Genomic DNA, 23,288 nt, shown 5'->3' with positions numbered 1-23,288 from the left:
TAAATATTGGGTATATTCCTGGGTCACTTCACTTTTTGAGTCCACTGAAATACATTTAAGGAATACAAACAAATACATATGAAACAAATTCAAAATGAAAACATTTAAATCAAACATGGACAATTTTCTTATTACTTCTTTTGTTAATTGCATCTGTATTTATTAATGTGTTATCAAGAATTTGTGCAGATTATTTTGCTTTGAGCCATTGTGTTTGTTTTATTAGATTTTTTAAAAAACCTTTCTTCTCTTTATGTGACCTCAGTTCCTCTTAAGCCATCTCAATCCAAGAATTGTCTAAATAATCAGACTGATTTTTCTGGGTAGATGAAGTTGCTGTAATACATTACCACAAACTTGGTAGCTTAAAATGGAAATTTGATCTCTAAGTTATAGCATGAAAAATTCCCAAGAGTAGACTATATTTCAATACTTTGGATCATTTCTAGTCTTAAGAGTATATATATACTTTTTCTTAGATTATTAAATACAAATCTTATCCTTATTTAGTAATTTATAATATCCCATGTGCTTTTACATATTTTACATGTTAAAATCTTGATACTCTTAAAGAGTAACTGGCAACACAATTCTCCTTTTCCTCCCAACTCTGTTACTGCCTGATCTGTACTTTGGGATTCCTCTCATTTCAAAACTAATGGAAGTGAGACAGAATTTAGTAAGTGCCTCTAACTATTTTTCTCCTAACTCACAGCTGTTACAGTTATAAAGGCTCCAGAGTTCTAAGAAAGTTCCTCCAGGCTGCAACCTTCCCTTTCACTCTGTATTTTCTACTTTTACAGGTCAAGCTGACTGATTGGGTTAACCAAGGAAGCTTGAGGATAAGGTAGAGTCCTTTAAATATGTCTTTTCTAAGGGAGATCATTTGTATTTCTGGCTGGACCTTTACACTAATGCTTCCCAACTGTTCTCATGTGATGGACACATAAAATATAATGGCATTTTTATGGCACACATGGTATCACAGAAAAGGTTGTAGTTACCCATGCCTAGAGGCTGTGGGTACCCTGGGCCCTACCCTGCTGTGAAGGAATACAACATTTCAGGCAGACCTACAGCCTATTCTTAGTGGATTTCCTATTCAGTTGTTGGAGAGCTATAATTTAAATAATGAAGGCATCTATCTCTGGGTACCTTCTTAGAATAGGAGAACCGTGGGTATTTTTCATTTTTTAAAACCAGTATTTAGAAAATGCAGGAACTATTTCTACAGGTTCATTTTGTTCTTGAAGATTTTGATGCTGTCATGCAACAGGACTATTTTTCACTTTTCCTACTGAAATACTGTTCTTAATTACTGATGTTCTTTTGAAAGCCAGGCGTTGGACACAATGTTAATAGTGGATAAAACTTTCTGTTCTAATTCAATAGAATACCAGTGTTTCCCCAAGGTTTAGGGTAGTGAAATACAGCAGTTAAATTGCTAAGTACAACTGCCATTAGTAGGATTATAAACTTTTTCACCCTTATTCTTAAGATGGCTTGGGTCTTTTCCCCAACATAGGCCTCCATTTAAATATAGAGGACAGGGGCCTCCCTGGTGGCACAAGGGGTTAAGACACAACCTATGAAGCTATCAGCAGCCACTGCAGCAGGAGTTCTATCCCTGGCCAGGGAACTACCCACATGGCACAGCACATCTCTCCTGACTCCCCCGCTGCTCCCCTTAGTAGTGTATTTCAGTCAGTCTGCCTGTTCTGTTCTCCACTCTGTCTCTGGTGAATCCTCTCACCCCCACACCTCTGGCCTATACCCCAGTTCTTGTATACATAAATAAATCTTTACAAAAATAAATAAATATAGAGGACAGGACTTGCAAACCCTAACTCAAGTGAGTTGAGTGCTTCTGTTCTTCTCTGGAATTTGTTTGTTTGCTAATCTTTCTTAGAGCTATTTTGGTTTACGTTTTTTCTGGTATAATAGTCCTATTGGAATAAAAGTTCTTTGAGAGCAGGTCATATATGGGACATGCTCACAATTGCATCCTAAGTGCTCGGCATAGAACACACTCAAACTTGCTGAAAGAGACAGACTCCTGGGCCTTCCTGGTGGCACAAGGGGCTAAGTCTCCGCACAATCAGTAGCCACTGCGGCCAGTTGGATCCCCAGCTAGGGAGCTGGTCCACATGGTGCAGCAGACCTCTCCTGGCTCCTGGGCTGCTCCCCTCAGCAGTGGGGAGCACTGCTGAGTAGATATGCTTGTTTTGCTCCCCACTCTGTCTCTGGTGGATCCTCTCACCACCATCACCTCCTACATCCCAGCTTTTGTATGCATAATATGTATTTTTTTTATAGAGGCATGTTTTATTTATTTGTTTGTTTTTTGTTTATACATGCACTGGGTTCAGTCAGAAGAGCGGGAGGGTGAGAGAATTCACCAGCGCCAGAGCAGGGAGCAGAGCAGGCAGAAGGACCGAAGTACACTGCTGAGGGGAGCAGCGGGCGGCAGGAGAGGTCTGCGCGCCATGTGGGACCCTCTTCCGGTGGCCGGGGAGCAGCCGGGGATCGAACTGCCGCCGCAGAGGCCGCGGGCAGCTTCACAACCCAGCGCTCAACCGCTGCGGCACCGAGGAGGCCCTGTATGCATAATCTTAAAAAAAAAAAAAATTCTGACTTTTTTTTGAAGGGCATTTACGTGCAACAACAAAAAATTAAAACCTGCATCTTATTTTTCTGGTTTATTATATATGTACTCTGAGGGGTTGATTTTGAGCCTCATTAATGTTGGGTGGTATCGTACATAAAATTTTTCCCCTTATGTGTTACGTGGAAGTCTAAACTAACAGAAGAAAACACCCACGATAGCACATTACCCCATTTGCCCATATTCCTTACATAATTCGAAAGCCTGTCCCCCTCCTCACACTGTTTTGAAGCTTGGCAGTTAGGGCCTAATTTACCAGTCACTAAGCATATAACTGGGAAGGAAGCGTGAGGGGGCTCTATTTCACAAAGTAATTCCAAAAACCCAAGACAGTGGAAATGAACCCACATTTCGGCCACGAGCTTGTCCCAGGTGGCGAACTCGTCTCCTCTGGCCGCCCTAGCCAAGTCGGGCCACTGCCCGAGGGGTGGACACAGCAGCCTTCATTGTCCATTGAGGGTCAGGCTCACTTTCCACATGTTGGGCACAACTCGGTGTGCGTGCGGCTGAGCTCTGAGGTGCGCTTTTGGGGCGTAGCCGATCCTTTTGAACCAGCGAATCCGCGTTCACCGAGTCCTGCCACCTCTGCCTCCTCTGGGCAGATGCTTCTCGGCTTTGCGCGAACTCTGGGTTCGAATCCCCCCCTCCACCTCCGGTGTCCCCGACAACTCCGGCGGGCACTTCTTCCCAGGCCGGGCGAGGATAAAGTTGGGAAAACTGCCCACGGCCCCCGGCGGAGCGCAGAAACCCGGCGCAGGGCCGCCGCGGCGCGCCGGGGAGGGAGGCGGTTGGCGGCCGCGCGAGGGGCGGGCCGGCGGGGCCGCTCGCATTTCCTGTGACAGGGGCCGTCCCAGCCTCTCCCGCTCCCGCGGCGGCGGGACCATTTCCTGAATCGCTGAAGCGGAGGGAGGCCGGGGGCGCGGCCCTACCATTAGCTCCAACAGACGGGGGCGCGCGGGAGGGAAGGGGGCGAGAGAGCGAGAGGCCGATCAAGAGCCGGGAAATCCTTCCAGGCCGGCGGTTCCCGAGCAGCGCGCAGGCACAGGCCGGCGCGGGTCGGCGCTGCTCCTCAGGCGCGGCGAGCGGCTGTCTGCCCGGCGCCGCAGCGCCCCCCTCCCCGCATTCCCGAGGTGGTTCGGCCCGAGAGGCCGGCGTCTCCCCCCAACCCCCCTCCGCCGATCACCAGGAGCGCTCGGGACTTGCCCGTAGTGGTGACGGCGGCAACATGTCTGTGGCGTTCGCGGCCCCGAGGCAGCGAGGCAAGGGGGAGATCACTCCCGCCGCGATTCAGAAGGTGAAACGCCGGGGGGCGGCGGTGCCAGACTTATCCCGCCCTCGGGGGGGCCGGGGGCCGGGCCGGCCCGGGACTCGGGGCCGGGGGCGGAGGCGGGCCTGCCGGGAGGCTGTTGTGCGGCGCCCGAGCCCCGTGGGTCCCGAGTGGGCGGCGGAAGAGGCGCTCGGGTGCGCCCCGGCGCCCTTCCCGCCTTTGGGTTCTTCCCCGCAGGCAGCAGCGCCCACGTAACCGCCGCCCCATTTCTCCAGGGATGGGGCGGCCGCGGGCGGCGGGGCGCGTGCGCGGGCGGCGGCGGCCGCGCGGGGAAGGGCTGGTCGCGGCAGCCCCCGGCCGCCCCGCGCGTCGCTCTGGACTTACTTTGGCGTCGCCCCGCCCAGCGCGCGGCGGCGGCTGCGGGCGGATTCGATCTCGGGTCGGGGGGCCGAGGGGAAGTTGGGGCGCTGCTCGGCGTCCTGCGCCGCGCTGCAAACTCTGCCGGAGTTAGGAAGCGCTCGGGGGAACTTGGGGGACGCGGAGAGGGAGAGGCCCGTGGACTTGGTTACTTTGGTCATCTCCGTGTCCAGTACATGTTCATTTTTATCTTCTTCCATCTGTAGCAGATGATAAGAAGTCTAGGCGCGGAGGCTGCAGTGATGAGCTCAGGTCCCTGCCTTCGTGGCGTTTACCGTCTGGTGGTGGAGACAGCCTGATAGTCGTGATCAGTTGCAGAAGTGGTCAATACAGGGAGCTGCGTCTCTTTTGGAGCTGCTGCTGTTGCGGCTGTTACTGCCATTTGGGCACACGCACGTTTTTCTTTTTTAAAGATTTATTTATTTATGCATGCAAGAACTGGGGTACAGGCCAGAGGTGTCGGAGGTGAGAAGATTCACCAGAGACAGAGAGGGGAACAGAACAGGAAGATTGAAATACACGCTGAGGGAAGCAGCGGGCGAGCCGGGAGAGGTCTGCTGCGCCACGTGGGTGTCTCCCTGGCTGCAATGTCTGTGGAGAGCTTTGTAGGTTGTGTCTTAACCCCTTGTGCCACGAGGGAGGCCCCACACACAAGTGTTTCGTTGTCCACTACTTCTGTTGCCTACGAGCAGGGCAGCATTCTGAATTTCAGTCCGCTAGACTATGGAAAGTTCTCGCTATATTTAGCAGTGAGGCTTGAATGTTTTTGTTTTACTTCATGCACTGGGGGAGGTTGAACATTGAACAAAAGTCAACTATCAGTACCTCTCAGGACACTATTCTTATGCCCAATAGATTATGTTAATCGGTTTCTGTTTACTGTCATATTCTTTGTAGTGTGGCTTTTGACATTTGCCCAACTGTTGCTTTGTTTTAGGAAGGAACTGACTTGGCTGGGCCAGAAATGCAGTGCTTTCAAATGGTCCATTGGGCTAAGACTGCAAATGACTTCCAAGTATATAAATGCAAAATGTGTTTACGGAGGGGTTCAGTTTTTATTTTTATTTTTGGACTGTTGAAAAATTCAGAGTTTTTTTCCCCTTTGAGCTTAAATTATTTATCCTGCGTGATTAATTCAGGAGATGGCTGATCGGTTATTTTTAATTCTAAGGTCAGAAGAAAAGTAGATCCCAATTTAAGTACTTCATTCTGCACTGTGAGAATTTGATGTTAGAGAGTTGACAGATTCTTACAGGGAAGTTTGTTGGATTGAGAAATTTACAGAGATGATATGTTATGAAATCCTTAAATTGAAGATTAATGCATTTTTAAGGATTTATCTTTTGACATCCAGTTATTCTATTTAGGAAGTAATTGCTTATTAGGAAGGACATGTTATTTTTCTACAACAAGTGAAAATTATGTTCATATGCAAAAATCCACAATCTTAAATGGCCCTTCATTTTTAATTACAAGTTACAGTAACCATATTATTGAGATAGCATGATTATGGCATTACAGGGTTCCCCCCCTTAAGGGTGGGGATAATTCCAAGATCCCCAGTGGGTGCCCCTGAACCTTGTATATATAGTACTGAACCCTGTATATACTGTTTTTTCCTATGCATATAAACTTATGGTAAAGTTTAATTTCTAAATTAGGCATAGTAAGAGTTTAAAACTAGTAACATCGTATAGAACAGCTATAATGATATACTGTAATGACAATTACGCATAGGTGGTACCTCTCAAAATATCTAATTATAGGCAATATTTTCCAATTGAATTAAAACAGATAAGGGTGAACTGCTGCATATTTTCATTGAATGCAGGAAGGATGCTGGATGTTAAGGAGGAACATCTGTCTGCTCCTGTGCCTTGATGTTACAGATAAATCTGAGCCCCTAAAATCTTAAGTGGTAGACATAAGGTAGCAAGCAAACCTGGCACTAAAACTAACTGGACTTTTAATTGCTACATCAATACTCTTTCCTCAGTGACACTTTGCTTAGATGTATTATTTGACCCTTAAAGCCATTGTTGCTTTGCATTGTTATGAGAGAGTGTTCAACTGATAGGCTTTTTGCTTTTAAACTTTCTGAGTAACTTAATTATAAGGTAAGCTCATAGAGTCTACAGTAAATACACATGTGCAGAAATTATTGTGTTCAATCATTCCATATTTGGACAGTCAGCAAACTATACTGATAAAACTTGGGAACTAGACAATTATCTCATCAAGCCACCTGGGCTGAAGTTTTCTTGTGTTTACTTCATTGTGGATAAGCACAGAATTTTCTTTACTACTGCATCAGTAAAATGATGTAAAGCCAGCTGGGACTCTACTTTGCGTTTCAACAGCCCAAATCTTCTATGACAGATAGCAGAGGTAACTAAATGGTCACATTCAAAACGAACTCCAAAGTTTCCCTTTTGGACTTTAGGTAATTCAAAGGAGAGACTTTGGAATATAAGTGTTAAAAAATTGAATTATTGAGTAAATATGATATTATCCCAAAGTTGTAAAATAAGATTTTCTGTGGCGAGATATTGTATGTCTAAAAAGGACCTGAGTGGATTCAGTTACCGTATAAAGATTTCTAGAAATCTGAAGGATTAAATTTTTTTAACTTAATGTACTATATTTGTGATAATATTTTCTTATTTTATTTCAGATGTTGGATGAAAATAACCATCTTATTCAATGTATAATGGACTATCAGAATAAAGGAAAGACCTCAGAGTGTTCTCAGTAAGATTGATATGAAAATTTTTTTTATTATTCGTGTGATTTTCTGTGTTAGTGTATTTTTCACTTCTTTAAATAACAGCTTTATTGAGATATAATTCACATACCATACAATTAACCTGTTTTAAAATGTATAATTTAATGGTTTTTATATAGTTTATACAGTTGTATTTCCATCTCTTCAACTTTAGAATATTTTTGTCAAACCTTAAAAACACCTCTTTTAAGCAGTCACTTCCTCTTCTTACCTCCTAATCCCTTACCTCCTCGACAATGGAATTGCTTTCTGTGTAGATTTGTATGTTGTGGACATTTATATAAATGGATTCATACAATATGTGGCCTTTTTTTTGACTGACTTCTTTGACTTAGCATTGTATTTTTAAGATACATCTATGAGGAGGCATGTATCAGTACTTATTCTTGCCAAATAGTCTTCCATTGTTTGGCTATACCACTTTTTAATCCTTCAGTGATGTTTTCCACTTTTTTATAAATTATGAATAATGCCATTTTGTGAATGTGTAAGTGTGCTATATTGTGTGCCATTCTTGGTTTTTTCAAAAGAAAATTTGTTCTTTGGGATGGAGTTAAGTATCAGTTATTGTCCTGCATTAACAGTGACTTCACATTTATGTATAGTCTGTTTTGTGGAAAAGTAGGATCTTCATGTGTTTAGGATATTTAATTGCATACATAAGCAGCTCAGAAAGCACAGCTTATACCTGGTAAATAGAGAATGATAGTCATGCATAGGAACCAAGCTTATTACTATTATTAATTTTTAAAGATTTATTTATTTGTTTATACAAGCACTGGGTACAGTCAGAAGTGCGGGAGGGTGAGTGGGACCCTTGCTGGCAGCCGGGGATTGAACCAGCGCTGCAGAGGCTGCGGGCAGCTTCGCAGCCCAGCGCTCAACTGCTGCGCCACCAGGGTAGGCCCCCAAGCTTATTAGTTTGAAATAATATATCTGAATAATAATGTTGAGTTCATTCTTGTTAGACATGTTTGGCTGGAATATCTGTGATGTGTCAGTTTACACTGTGCCTTATGATAGTCATGTCCAGATCTGGAACCAACTTTTCCAGCTGGAGTCAGCAAAAAGTCTAGTATTTTATTCTTTTTCTCACATATTGTATATGTGTATTATCATTTCCCTCTTTCGCTGCATATTGGAATGGACCTCATTTTTTCACATACATTGGAATACATTGATTTAGGTAGAATCCTCTGCTATTTCTTTTTTTAAAAGATTAATTTTATTTATTGATTGCATACAAGAGCTGGGGTGTACGTCGGAGGTGGGGGTGGTGGTGAGAGGACTCACCAGAGACAGAGTGGGGAGTAGAACAAGCAGATTTACTGAAATACACTGCTGAGGGGAGCTGCGGGTGAGACAGTAGAGGTCTGCTGCTCCATGTGGGTCAGGTCTCTGGCCAGGGGTCGAAATCGTGCTGCAGTGGCTTGCCATAGCTTCATAGTGCTGAGACTCAACCTCTTGCACCAAGAGGGAGCCCCCTTAATTCTGCTATTTATTTTAATTCTGATGGATTTAATTTCGTTCTTACAGTTCTGTCGATGCTCTTCCTCAAGTTGTCAGAGTTGGTTTGTGACTGACGATGAAAAAATTGCTCCTCAAATTTAATTAATGTTCTTATTTCTCGTAATAGAAATAAAATGAAAATAAAGCTGAATGTCAATAAATGACAACCATCTAGTCATTTATAGTCCTGTTTTAATTAAAGTTTTGTAAAGTGTGATAACGTTGCCTGAAATGGCATTTTTTAAATTGAAAATAACATCTTTATATATATTCCTTTATCTAGCCTGATCTACATACATACTCCCACTCACTTATCTCTTAAACTGATATGTCCATGAATTACTTGTGCATAGATCCTCTTTAAATTGAGATAGCATATTTGTGAGAATGTATTATTGCTCTCTGGTGATTGTGTTGAGCATTTTCTAAATCAACCTATGTATTTGCTTTAGTCAGTCCTTATTTTTCATAATTTAGGGTGAGTACAACTGTTTCTGAGTGTGCAATAAACAATTTTCAAGCAAAAAATCTATATTTCTCACAATAGAAAGGAGTTCAGCTTTAAATCTCTAGTTGGGAAGATAACTTTTATTTTGTAAATTGTATGCCTGTTATCTTAAAAACAGCCCTATAGCCTCTAGGTAAAGGTTTCTTTTTAAAAATGAGTTTTTTTTGGTTCACTATGTAATAATAGCAATAAATTTATAGTGGTTATTTTACCTTATTCAAGTCAATTGAGGTAGTAAATCTGGGGAAGTGAACCTCCCTCATTTAATAGCCTAATTATTATGGATATTTGGAAATATATGATGGCCTTAGGAAATTAGCATCATCAAACATCAAATGTTTAATGTTTTGTGTCTGCCCTTAGCTTATATATTTAATTTCTTTAATATATGCAATTTTAGAAATAATAAGCATAGTCATTAAAAAGTAAACTACTGCAGCAAGTCATAAAAATATAGAAAAAATATAGAAAAAAATAGAAAAAATAAGTTTCTAAGGAAACTGTGTCTCTAGTATTTGTAAAAGAGTCTACTTTTTATCATTTCTGTAGTCTCAGCTGAAGGCAAATTCTTCTAGAACCAAGAAGACTGCATTTTACTTTTTGGGTGGCCTATATATAAACCTATAAAAGAATTTATACTACTTTTTACTAATGCTTATCTATGAGCCTTGACTTATCTTAGAATAAGCTTATTTAATGAATGCTATAAAATAATTTTACAAGAAGAAAATACTGAAGTTAGGAAAAAATTGTTAAAAATTACAATTTTTACCTACTCAAGGGAGTTAGAAGGTTTGGGGACTGCTGCGACAGTTGGAAAAATTGAATATGTTCTTTGCTTAAGATGGTTGTACTGTAGTTATAGTATAGGGGAGAAATTGACACATTAGAAGTATCAAGATATTATGTCTGTAACTGACTCAAATAGTTTTGAAAAAAAGTGTGCATGCATGCATGTGTATGTTGGTGTGTGTTTACAGGTGAAAAGAATCAATAAAAAGGTAACTGTGGGAGAAAGGTATTTGTGAGTTCTTTCTTTTTTTTAAAGATTTAATTTATGCATACAAGAATGGGGGTACAGGCCAGATGTGCGGGAGGGTGAGAGGATTCACCGGAGACAGAGTGGGGAGCAGAACAGGCAGACTGAAATACACTGCTGAGGGGAGCAGTAGGTGAGACAGGAGAGGTCTGCTGTGCCATGTGGGTATCTACCCTGCCGGCCGGGATGGAACCTGAGCTGCAGAGGCTGCACAGCTTCACAGTGCTGCACTCAACCGCCTGCGCCACCAGGGAGGCCCTATTTGTGAGCTCTTTATACTGTTTTTGAAACTAAGTTTGAAATTATTTCAGAATTAAAACTTAAGATGAAATTGATGGTTTGGAAAATTGTCTTAAAGTGCTCTGTAAAGATGCTATATTTATAGATACTTAGAAACTCAAAGGAGTTAGTGATTTACTTTAGCTCTCATTTTACAATTGAGACTTTAAGGCTGTGACATTAGACTTAACAGTATTTTAACACTGGTTTATTTTGTACATATCAGTTTGAAAGGATCATAAATAAACCATATAGTCTTTTAGTAAGGTTAGGTATTTTTATTTTGATAAGGTAGTCCACACATCTCACATCTGGACATAATACAGCTATACTAATACTCAGCAAAAGAAAAGCTTCAAGGAGTAGACTTTTGCAATGGGTCACATGTGCTGATTAAATATGACTTACTGTTTTTTTTAAAAATGACAAGATTGTAGAGCTTTATATCTTAAATTCTATTCAGTATCTCTGTGGAATAATTAAATAGTTCAACTAACTGGAGAATTGAAATTGTTGAAGAATTTCAACAATTAACCTTTATGAATGATTCAGTACAATGCAATAATTCTTGGTCTTTGTTTATGTGAAGCTCCCACTCATGTTTGGGTTACACGATGTATATGTGAGGAGGAACATTAAGAACATAGACTTGTTTTTAAAGAACAACAAAAACAAAAGGAAACTGGGAAATGTTGCATATGTCTACTACCTTGTTTGTGGTAATAGTATCAGAAGTGTTTGCATATTTCCAAACTTATCAAATTGTATACATGAAGATGTGAAATTCTTGTGTATCATTCATATCTCAATAAATCTGTAAAAACAAACAGAAAAGCGTAAACTTTTAGCGAGAAAGCTTTAGGGTCAGTAAGAAATAAGTTTGTTTTTCCTAATAAGAAAACTGGTGAAATTAGTTTTTAAAACAGGAAAAAAAAATAAAGCAGCAACACATTTCCTAGGATTCCTTTTATGGTGTCTGTTTTAGAAAATTACTTTATATGGCATCTGAATTGGAGCACTTTTTTTAGCTAAATAAAGTTCATTTTGACTTATTTTCATTTTTAAATTTATCTTTGTTAATTTCTTAATAAATGATATTATAAAACAGTCTGGTAATTTAATACAGGTTTTAAGTTTGAATTTTTGGGGTTTCCAAACACTACTAATTGTATCACTACCGATATTAATTTATTTTTTTATTTTTTTAAAAAAATATTTATTTATTTATTTATACAAGCACTGGATACAATCAGAAGCGCGGGAGGGTGAGAGAATTCACCAGAGCCAGAGTGGGGAACAGAACAGGCAGAAGGACTGAGGTACACTGCTGAGGGGACCCTTGCAGGTGGCCGGGGATTGAACCGGCGCTACAGAAGCTGTGGGCAGCTTCGCAGCCCAGCGCTCAAGCGCTGCGCCACCAGGGATGCCCTGATATTAATTTAGTTTCATCTGAGTTAATTTTTAAAATTAAGAAAGAAGCTTAGCAAAACTGTAAGATCACAGTAAACATGTTTAACTGCTTATCTCCAGTAGTGAGAATTTACTTAATTTTTTTTAGAGACAATCCTTAATGATGTTGGTGTCATATTGTTTCTTCTCTTTCTGTGCATTAACGTGTGTGTGTGTGGGGGGGGTTGTTTTTGTTTTTTGCAGTTTAAGACACCTATTTATTTTCTTCTATAATATGTCCTGATAGATGGGCAGTAGAACCAGAGCAGACTTTTTTTTTTAAAAAAAAGATTGATTTATTTATACAAGAAATGGGGTACAGTCAGAAGCGTGGGAGGGTGAGAGAATTCACCAGAGACAGAGTGGGGAGCAGAACAGGCAGATGGATTGAAGACACTGCTGAGGGGAGCAGCGGGCGAGGCAGGAGAGGTCTGCCGTGCCATGTGGCTTTCTCCATGGCTGGCTGGGAATCGAACCTGTGCTTCAGAGGCTGCGGACAGCTTCACAGTGCTGCACTCAACCCACTGTGCCACTGCGCCACTGGGAAGACCCCTAGAGCAGACTTCTGTTGCAGGAGCCTGAAGGAAAAAAATATGTGATTCCTACCTCCATTCTGATATTTTAGCAGAGAATTCTGATTTAGAGTATAGATTTTTGGTAACATGAAGTGGAAGAGAAAAGGGAGTAAGTATGTTAGTCTTGTACAATTTATTAACTATTCGGAACCTCAGTTTCCTCATCTGTGAACTGGAGAAAATAAGAACTTTTATCTGATAGTGTCAGTTTGAGGATTAAATGAGATACATAAGTGTATAATCTGTTGTATATCTAGTAAACATCAAGATCTCTGTTTATTATTATCAGATGTTTATTTGGAATTATTTTTCAGAGGAATTAGGAAAATATTGAAGGGCTCTTGATGTTCAGGTAACATCTTTTATTTAACTCAAGAAATAATTAAGTATGCTGCTTGTACTTGAGCAGATAGGAAGAACATTATTTTTTAATATTGATATTTGTTTTATTTTAATAGGTATCAGCAGATGTTACATACAAACTTGGTCTACCTTGCTACAATAGCAGATTCTAATCAAAATATGCAGTCTCTTTTACCAGCAGTAAGTATCTTTAAAATAGTGTGAAGTAGACAATTTCTATAAAGTTACGTATGAGATAACATATTTTTGTTTAGTGATTTCTGAGTTTTGTTTAATAAATTTTGCTTTTCTCTGAGAGCCTGAAGATATTTCCTATATGATGCAAAAACTTTATTGTTTTGCCTTTGCACTTAATTTGAATTCACCTAGAATTGATTCCTTCTCAAGAAAATTATACTCATCCATTCATTCACACACCATCCACCCACCTACTTATTTATTTTAATTTGTAGTTGCACAAATAGTTTATGAATAAATTTTATAGTATTTCATAACAAATCCCAGATATAATATAATTTCATCAATAAATATTTTATCATGGCATCTCTAGAACTTAAGGACCATCATCCCACCTAACCAAATTAACCATAATGTCTAATTTTATAATGCACAACACTGTTCTCAGTTTTTCAGCAGTTATCTAAAAAAATCCTGAAAGTTTTAATGATTTTTTGCCATAGAATCCAAAGTCCCCATGGATTGTATTGATTGATGTCTTAAGTTTCTTTTACTTTATCAGTTTATCTTTTTTATTTTATTTGTTGATGAAACTAGATCACATATATTGTAGAATTTTTCACATTTTGAATTTGACTGATGGTATCCTTACGGTCCTTTAACATGTTCCTTTATCTCATGTCTCTTACTTCCTATAAACTGATAATTAGAAAGGCTTTTTTACAGTTTTATGTTAAGAATATTTCATTGGTGGTTCTGTGTATTGCCTGTTGTATCATATCAAGAAGAACATGCTTGGTTGCATTTTTAGTAATGTTAAGATTGATCATAAAGTTCTCCATCTACCTTTCATTTAATGATTGTAGCGTTTATTAATGCTTGTTGACCAGATCCATTATTTCATTTTGGGATCATAGAATGATGAGTTTCTACTTTTACTATTCCTGCTGCATTTACTAGCTGTATTTCTTTTAAAATAAAAAAAACTTCCTTTCATCAAATACTTGGTTATCCTGAAATGGAGAGTCCCTTGTAGGAAAATCATGGTAAAGGCTTAATTTTTATCCTGTTAACGATTTTCAGATTACCAGGTTGGTTCCTAGTAATCTGTAAAGTTACCATAATTTTTGTTTGTTTTTTTTTTTTTTTAAATTTTCTAGAGGCATGTCTTATTTATTTATTTATTTATTATTTGTTTGTTTGTTTAGTTTATACATGCACTGGGTACAGTCAGAAGCGCGGGAGGGTGAGAGAATTCACCAGAGCCAGAGGGGGGACAGAGCAGGCAGAAGGACCGAAGTACACTGCTGAGGGGAGCAGCGGGCGGCAGGAGAGGTCTGCGCGCCATGTGGGACCCTCCTCCGGTGGCCGGGGAGCAGCCGCGGATCGAACCGGCTGCAGAGCCTGCAGGCAGCTTCGCAACCCAGCGCTCAACCGCTGCGCCACCGGGGAGGCCCTTTTTGTTTGTTTTTATTATCATCTGAACTTACAGAATTTTGTATTTTTAATGTGTTTTAATCCAGTCTATTCACTTTAAATGTTACTCAAGTTATCTCATCTTTGGTCAGTGGAGACCTCTTCATTTGGCTGTTTTCTCCTTCTGACATGATTCCAATATTCTTGGATAGCTTCTTTCAGGATTTGAGAAAGAGATTTAGCTGATTATTTTCCACACAGAACTATTCTGCCCCAACTGATTTGTTAAGCAGTCCTTTTTTCAATCTGAATGGATATTTTGAGACCATAGTTATCATTGGGTTTTAATTATTCCTAGATATTTTCAGTGAACAGAACTAGTAAATATATTTTTTTTCCCAGAAAAAGAAAAAATGGAATTAGTAATATTTCTACTTCAGGAAAGTTATTTTACTTAATGTTGATTTCATGTATTAGTATATCTTCTGTCTTAGTCTAAAAGTTTTGGTACCTTGATGACATTATTATTATAGTTGCTTATTTGCTTTATAGTACTGTCTGTAAAATAATTTCAGTATCAAGATCACCACTAACAATAAGACATTTGTCCTTAACCTGTATGCTGTCAGGGATATATTAAGTTTTGTTTTGATTATGAAACCATTCTTTATCTTATTATTGCCATGAACTTGATTATCAGCTAGGTAGAATATATGTTTGTGAATAGAGTGAAGTGTGGGTTCAGTTTCACTTCTTTGCATATGGACCATTCTTTGTCCATTAGCTGTTGGATAACAAAATAAAATATCTTTTTTCTATTTTTCACATGCCACCAATGATATGTGAAGCGTCTATATATTTGTCAGTCTGATCTCACTATTCTGTTCCGTTGATCTGTTTTTATGAATTCTACTTTTCACGCTTTTCATAATCTAGGAAGTCTTGATGTATGTTAGAGATATTCTTTACTTGTTTTTTTTTTTAGAGTATCCTGGCTATTGTCCTTTGCATTTCTATATATATACTTAAACTTCAGTATGTCCAACATAATCCTGTTGTGATTTTCATTGAATTACTTGACTAAATCAATTGTGGGAGAATTGACACCTTTTCAAGATTGACTTTTCCAAGTCATGATTGTTGCCTATTTTTTGTGAGTTTTATTGTTCAATATCTGTCTATGAAGTTTTATAATTTTCCCTGGAGAGGATTTGCATATCTCTCGTTAGACTTACTGCTAGGCACTTCATATTTTTTGAGGCATGTTTAAGTGGAATCTTTGTTTTTCAAGTTTCATTTTTAACTGCAATTGCTTTTTACGTGTAAATGCAATTTTGAATCTTATAGTCTTGTTCAACTCTTATTTCTAACAATTTCTGTACATACTTTCCATTTTCTATATTCACCAACATATCATTTGTGAATAATCAGTTTTATTCCTTTTTTGCCAATCCTTACACCTTTTATTTCTTTCTTTTGCCTTACTTCTCTGGCTAGGACCTCCAGTACATTCCTGAATAGAAGTGGTGATAGAGGACATCTTTATCTTGTTCCTGACACAAAGGGAAAGCTTTCACTGTTTGACCATTAAGTATGAAGTTTGTTGTAGTTTTTTTGTAGCTCATCTTTTATCACATTAAGGAAGTTCCCTTCTGTTTCTGTTGTGTTGAGTAAGAGTGTATAACTTGAATGGATGTTAAAATTTTATTAAAACTTTTATTGCATCTGATGAGATGATCATAACTTATTTCTTCATTAACCTGTTAATATGGAAAATTACATTGATTTATTCTTTAATGCAGATTGAGTTTTGCATTCTTGTAAATTTACCTACTTTTTCATGACTCACTTGATCATGGTGTTTTAAAAAATTACTGAATTCATTTTGTTAAAATTTTATCAAGAATTTTATGTCTTTGTTTAATGGTGTAATTGAGCTTTAATTTCTTTTTCTTATGCTTTTTTTTCTGGTTTTATTTTGAGGTTTATGCTAGCTTCATAAAGTGAGCTGGAAAATTTTCTCAGTTTATCTGGAAGAATTTGCATAGCAGTTATTTCTTAAATGATTGTATAGTTTTTTAGAAAGCTGTCTGGATCTGGAGTTTTCTTTGTGAGAAGGCTTTCATTTACTTACTCAGTTTCTCTCACGTTACGGGACAATTTATTTATTTCTTATTGTATGAATTGTCTATTTTGGTAAACCGTGCTTCTTAGCATTTTATCTAAAATTTTAGATTTATTGGTATAAAGTTAATGAGTTTCTCTCACGTTAATGGGACAGTTTATCTATTTCTTATTGTATGAATTGTCTATTTTGGTAAATTGTGCTTCTTAGCATTTTATCTAAAATTTTAGATTTATTGGTATAAAGTTAATGATAAATCTTTCTAATGTCTACAGGATGTGTAGTGGTACAGTTTTTATTTTGAGCATAGCTTATATTTGTGCCTTTTGTTATCATTTATTTAGTGATTTCTCTGTTGCAACACTTCTCATTTTGTTTTCATAACCCCATTATTTTTAAAAGTAGCTGAAGACACTCAATAGTTTTACATGGATTATATATGTTAATATGTTGTAGATTTTTCTCTTTCTTAGTTAAAACTGATAAAATTATTTATAGTTAATTTAAATTGAACAATAATAAGCTCATTACATGTTTATAAATAACATTCTTTAAGGGAAAAATAACTGAGAACAAATTTAATGAGATATGAATGACACTTTATAATTTGAATTTCTTTTAAATGCTTGGTTTACTAGAAATAGCTATTATTTTCATACCTACTTCTGAATTCAAACTGGTGTAATGTGTTTAGGTTGAAGAAGAAGAAAATTTTGTCCAATACAGACAAGGAGTTAGAAAATGGACGAATTTTTTTAGTAGCCTTTTAAGATTGTTGCTGATTTTCTTCTTTGATAGTAAAGCACATTTCAACATTTATTTATTTATTTATTTATTAAAACTATTTATTTATTTATTTATACAAGCACTGGGTACAGTCAGAAGCGCAGGAGGGTAAGAGAATTCACCAGAGCCAGAGCGGGGAACGAAACAGACAGGCTGATGAAGAAATACACTGCTGAGGGGAATAGCGGGCATGGCAGGAGAGGTCTGTCGCGCCATGTGGGACCCTCACCGGTGGCTGGGGATCGAACCGGCGCTGCAGAGGCTGTGGGCAGCTTCGCAGCCTAGCGCTCAACCGCTGCACCACCCGGGGAGCCCCTCAATAATTTTTTAAAAGATTTTTTGCAGCATAAAATCTTAAACTATAATAATTTATTTTGCTCTGGTATATTAAAATTCATTGGTCTGTCATGCATTTTGGATGAATCTTTTACTCATGCATTACTTTGGAAAATAATTCTTTGGTCATTTGAAAAATTGAAGTTCATTGTATTCATGCACATTTTTTAAAATACTCATATATTTTATTATACCATACCAAAACAACAATTACTGAAATTTCCACCAATCTGAGGAGCAAAGTGTCTGATAAGTATTATTGGGATGCTGTCAAAGTCAAGAAAGTAGATATCAGGTTCTCCCAAACCCCAGTTTTTGCTTGAAAAGTCATATTTGATCATTGGCAACAATGCTGTCAGTTGTTTCTTAGGCTCATTGTGTTCATTTTGAGCAAGTACCGACAAGTCAAATAGGCTCGATAAATAGGGTTTGTCTAGTAATTGTTCCTTTGAATGAAAATGTTCCATGAAAACAGTGCCTACACAAGTGAGCAACTCAGTCACAAAATGCTTTTATCTTAGTTTCATATGCGACAGATAAATTTATTATGTTCTCATTTTGTCACACAATATTTAATTGACAGAGTATTTAATGAATGAATAATTTTTACTGCTCCATCAAGGACATAGTTTAGTGAAAATGACTTTTCTCTTTTTTTGTTTCACTGGTAGTATGTGACAGTCAGTTCAATGATTTACAGTAGAATTTCGTTCCTTGATTTATTCTTAAGGCTCCAGCAGTTATATCCTCTTGCTTTTGCACTATCATTATAAATATCAACATAGAATAAAAGTCAGACATCTTTATTGCAATATTTTGACCTTTGTATTGAGAACCACTCTTTGTGAACCATTCTTTTCTTGTTTGAGTGTGATTAATTTATGATCTTTAGGATTTGTTTTCACTATTGATGCATTTTGCTGGGTTTTTTTCTTTTTTCCCTTTTTTTTAGTTTGAAATGAATGCCTGCTTCAATTTTCATCCTTCCATACTAACAATTTTCATTCTTAAGGGCATAAATTTCCTTTTAATTGTACTTCTGAGGAGTAGTATATTCATATTTGGTTACAAATATTTTCTAATACTCATAGTATTCATTATATTGATACATGGGTTCACACACATTTCTTAGTTTTCAAACATAATGGGAACTTACTTTCCTTTTCTTAATGATTTCTGGCTTCATTGTATTATGATTAGATAACATTTTGTATGATTTCAGTTCTTTGGAATTCTTTGAGATTTGTTTTATGGTCCAGCAGATGGTTAGGTTTTACAAATGTTTCATGTATACTTGAAAAGAATGTGTATTCTCTAGACCCTGAGTCTGTAGTCCCATAAATGTTTTATTGGGTTAGGTATTGAATCTTTTACAGCCCTACTGATTTTTTAAATTTTTCTGATGTTTGTTTGATCAGTTGAGAAATGTATTATTAAAATGTACAAGTGTACAGTCATGTGTCATATAACAATGGGGTGTGTTCTGAGAAATGCATTGTTAGGTGGTTTCGTCATTGTATGCATGTCATGTAGAGTGTAAATGGTACAAACCTGGATCATATTGGCTATATATATAGCTCAGCCTACTGGACCGAATATGATCCATTGTTGAGCACAATGTTGTTAAGTGACATGTGACTATTAATTATAGACTGACAGTTTTTTCTTCTAACTTTTAAGATTTTTGCTTAATATATTTTGAGGCACTTTTGTAGATGGATATATATTTAGAAATGTTGCAGCTTTTTGGTTGTTTGTAACATTTATCATTTTTTAAAATTTTTTTTAATTTAAATTTTATTTTTATATTCCCCATACAATTACAACCCCCTTATTTTTACCCCAAGCCCTCCTTTCCCCACCCCCCACCTCCCATAGAGTGTCTCTTGTTCATAGTTATTTGTTGATTTTGATATTTTCTTTCTTATAGTTATTCTTTTTCCTGGTCCCTTATTTAAGTTTTCTAGATTCCTGCTATGAGTGAGACCATCCGGTATTTTTCTTTTTCTTTCTGGCTTATTTCACTAAGCATGATCCCTTCCATCGCCATCCATGTTGCTGCAAATTGCATGTGTTTATCTTTTTTGAATGCTGAGTAATATTCCATGGTGTATATGTACCACATCTTCTTGATCCAGTCATCTATTTTTGGGCATTTGGGTTGTTTCCAAATCTTAGCTATTGTAAATAGTGCTGCTTGTAACATTTATCATTATAAAGTATCCCTCAACTCTACTAATAGTTTTGTCTCAATGTCTACTTGTCTGATATTAATGTAGTTCAATCAACTTTCTTTAGTGTTTGTGTGGTATCTCCTGCTTTCTGTTTTCTTGTGTTAGAAATAAGTGTCTGATGAATAACATGTAAGTTTAAAAAAATATCCAGTCTAGCAATCTTTGTCTTTTAAGTGGAGCATAAATCTGTTTATATACTCATACGTGTAGTCATCATATGAGTTTAAACCTACACCATGCAATGTGCTTTCTCATCTGTTGTATATCCCCTTTTTCTGTGTTTTTGCCTTTGTAATGAATTGTTTTATTATTTGCTTTTTTCTTTTTTTTTGTTTGGAAGTTATATACTTTAAACTTATACTTACTATTCTTTCAGTGATTAGAATATAGTTTATATTATCCCATGCTGTCAAGGATCTTCAGATATTTTATTTGCATTCATTTCCTCAGTGGTTTGTCATTGTTGGCATGCTTTTTAAATCTTTAAGTGACAGAACTTAGCTTATTATCACCATGGTGACCTCTAACTCAGTGATTTTAACCTTTTTTTCCTGTTCCAGGACATGTGAAAGAGCCTACACAGTCTCAACAGGTTCTGATCAGTAACAGTAACTCTTTATGGCAAGGATTCTCAAGTTGTTGCATTAAGGGTGGAGAGGGACACATTTCCATCAGATAGTCTTACTACAGTCTTGAGAATTAGTGAAGGGTGCAGTTTGCAAATTGTTTGCAGGTGATTCTGATATCCCTTCTATAACCCTTCTACCCAACCAGTGGAGATTCTTTATAGTACCATGCAATATCATTTTATCAGTTTGTCTTGATTTGTAATATTGTCTCCATAAAATGTGGAAATGTCAATGTCTTAAACATTACAGTTTCTCAAATATGTCTCATATTCTCCCTGACTTTTATAAAAAACAAAATGTTTGGTCAGATCTCCATGTATCTTGAGATTTAGTTACTCATTTCTCTAGCCCTACGTCAGGCTTCTTGGAAGCCAGTTTGGTAAAATTGAGCTTACCATGGAAATTCATAACAGCACAGCGACATCTCTAATTCAGAATTTACTATTCCATTCTCATCCATTGCTAAGTTATAAAGTCTTACTTTTTTGCATATAATTTACATTTTTCCTTTAGATCAAAAATGATAATTAAAAACTGCTTTCATTTATACTCAGGAAAAGCATAATATTATCTTACCATCACTTGGTTAAAAACCATTACCAAGAAAAGAGACATCTTTCATTATTAACCTACTATCACTTCAGACTCATTTAACATGGCAGTACACTTTTATAGTCCTTTTTTTAATATTAGTCAGAGTTTAAAGTACATGATCAGATGTTCACTAAAATACGAACATTTTGAGGAGTCATTTGCTTCTCAAGTCATAAACATAGGAGGTTTATGTTTAAGAAGCATAAACAAAGGAGGTGGGATTTTAGAAAGAATAAAAATAATATATTCTCATAGTGAGGGAAAGAACAGAGTTTGGCCAATAAGGAAAAAGTGGGTTGAGAAAGGGGAAAAATCTAATTAGAGGAAAAGAAACTGTATTGCTAGTGAAAAAGGAAGAAAAGTAAATTTGGGAAAACAATAACTTTATCTAATGAGTACTGTCAGTTTGCCAAAAGGGAGAATGTACTAGTTACTAACCAGTTTGAGAAATTTTGATCCTAAGAATTATGTCTTAGGATGAATTTACTAAAGTTTTCCAGAATGGAAAACTAGTTGTGGTAATGTACTCATAATTATATGTAAGTTCAGCTTTCCCCCCACCTTGTTCTCCCCAAAAGAGGAATTACGTGTGTATAGTAATGTTTTGTGTATATGGAAGTAGACTGGGTATAGTGTCTTCTCTTAGAAAGTCAAGAATTCGGGCCTCCCCTGGTGGTGCAGCGGTTGAGCCCTGGGCTGCGAAGCTGCCCGTAGCCTCTGCAGCGCCAGTTCGATCCCCGGCCGCTGGACAGGGGTCCCATATGACACGCAGACCTCTTCTGCCACACCAATGCTCCCCTTAACAGTGTATTTGGTCAGTCTGCCTGTTCTGTTCCCCATTCTGGTTCTGGTGAATTCTCTCGCCCTCCCACGCTTCTGACTGTACCCAGTGCTTGTATAAATAAAATAAATTAAATATTAAAAAAAAAAAGTCAAGAATTCAAAAAACAAGGAATTCAAAAAAATAAAAACCAACCTATAAGGAGAAACTTATGAAGGCAGTATAATGCCTTCTTAGTTCGGTCCTTTGTATTCTTTCATTGCAAAGACATTAATTAGTTTGTAACAGAAACTGTTCTTATCTGTATGCATATTTGAACAATTTTGTTTCCTTAATTTTAAGCCTGTAGCTGAGAAGCAGCAAATGAGAAATGGGAAAGCCTATTCTCTAGCCAGGCATAGACACAAGCAGTGTTATCTGCCAGATATGGTGACATGTTAAGAGACTGAATGTTCATTAAAAAAATTGACATAATGTAAGATGTACACTGCTCTACATTCATTTTAGTGTAGGTGTATTGGACCTTGATAATTATTGGAGACATCATTTAAATATTGATTCTGAGTTGCTATTAGTTTCTGAAGCAGCATAAGTTGTTGACATAATTACTTTTATCATATGAACTAGGTACAGTTTTACCATTAGAAAATAAGACTGTTATGTGTATACAGGTTTTCCCTTCTCAAGCGTACTTTGCAGAAATTGCATTTTTAAGTTTCAGCCTAATACTTGTTTTTTGTTATCTGCTAGTATTAGCATATACAAAGTGGAAGACACCATTGCTTTAGGCGCGAATTAAATATTAAATAATATTAAATCAAGTTTTAATATTAAATCAAGTAATATTAAATCAAGTTTTTATTCATTAATGTAATTTTGGGGGGAATAGTCTCTCTTTTGTGGTAGTTCATTTTAGGGCATACAATCTGGAAATACTTCTATAGAATAAAAAATTTAGAGCTGGAAAGAACCTGGATAATCACAGTTTAGTGTTTTTCTACCTTCATTATACATTTTAAAAACCTCACATTTGCAAGTGTACAGCTAAGAATTGAAGACTATGTTTCTTTTTTTTTTTTTTAAATGGTGCAACTCATGGTGTTCTGAGGATGTAAAAAATTTCAGGAAAATATGATTCCTGTTCTTGTAGTATCACCTTCATGTGGTGATGTGTACCGTAGGTTAATTTTACAATATGAGAAATAATACATAACATTATGAGGATTAAATAAAATAAACCACAGTGTCTAGTATGTAGGAGTTACTTAGTGAGTATTAATATAATGAAGGCAGTATGCAAGTGGAAAGAGTCAGAGTCAGGAGTATTTGAAGTAAGACTATCAGGATTCAATTA

General features: G+C 37.3%; 1 protein-coding gene across 4 annotated transcripts in view; it reads left to right on the top strand.

The window, feature by feature from the left end:
* Window positions 1–3,890: 3,890 nt before the first annotated feature.
* SS18 (SS18 subunit of BAF chromatin remodeling complex) overlaps window positions 3,891–23,288 on the top strand; it is a gene marked incomplete at both ends in the record, with an annotated part of 62,877 nt that continues 43,479 nt past the window's right edge. For all 4 annotated transcript variants that reach the window (XM_084252308.1, XM_084252307.1, XM_084252306.1 and 1 more), the window contains 3 exons: window positions 3,891–3,959; window positions 7,024–7,100; window positions 12,952–13,036. In XM_084252308.1, the coding sequence (XP_084108434.1) occupies window positions 3,891–3,959; window positions 7,024–7,100; window positions 12,952–13,036 (231 nt within the window). The remainder of the gene's footprint in view (window positions 3,960–7,023; window positions 7,101–12,951; window positions 13,037–23,288) is intronic.

The sequence above is a fragment of the Talpa europaea genome, assembly GCF_964194135.1.
Source record: "Talpa europaea genome assembly, chromosome: 13".
NCBI classification, from domain to species: Eukaryota; Metazoa; Chordata; class Mammalia; order Eulipotyphla; family Talpidae; genus Talpa; species Talpa europaea.
Note: the sequence above shows the minus strand (reverse complement) of the source record. Positions and strands in the feature narration are given on the sequence as shown.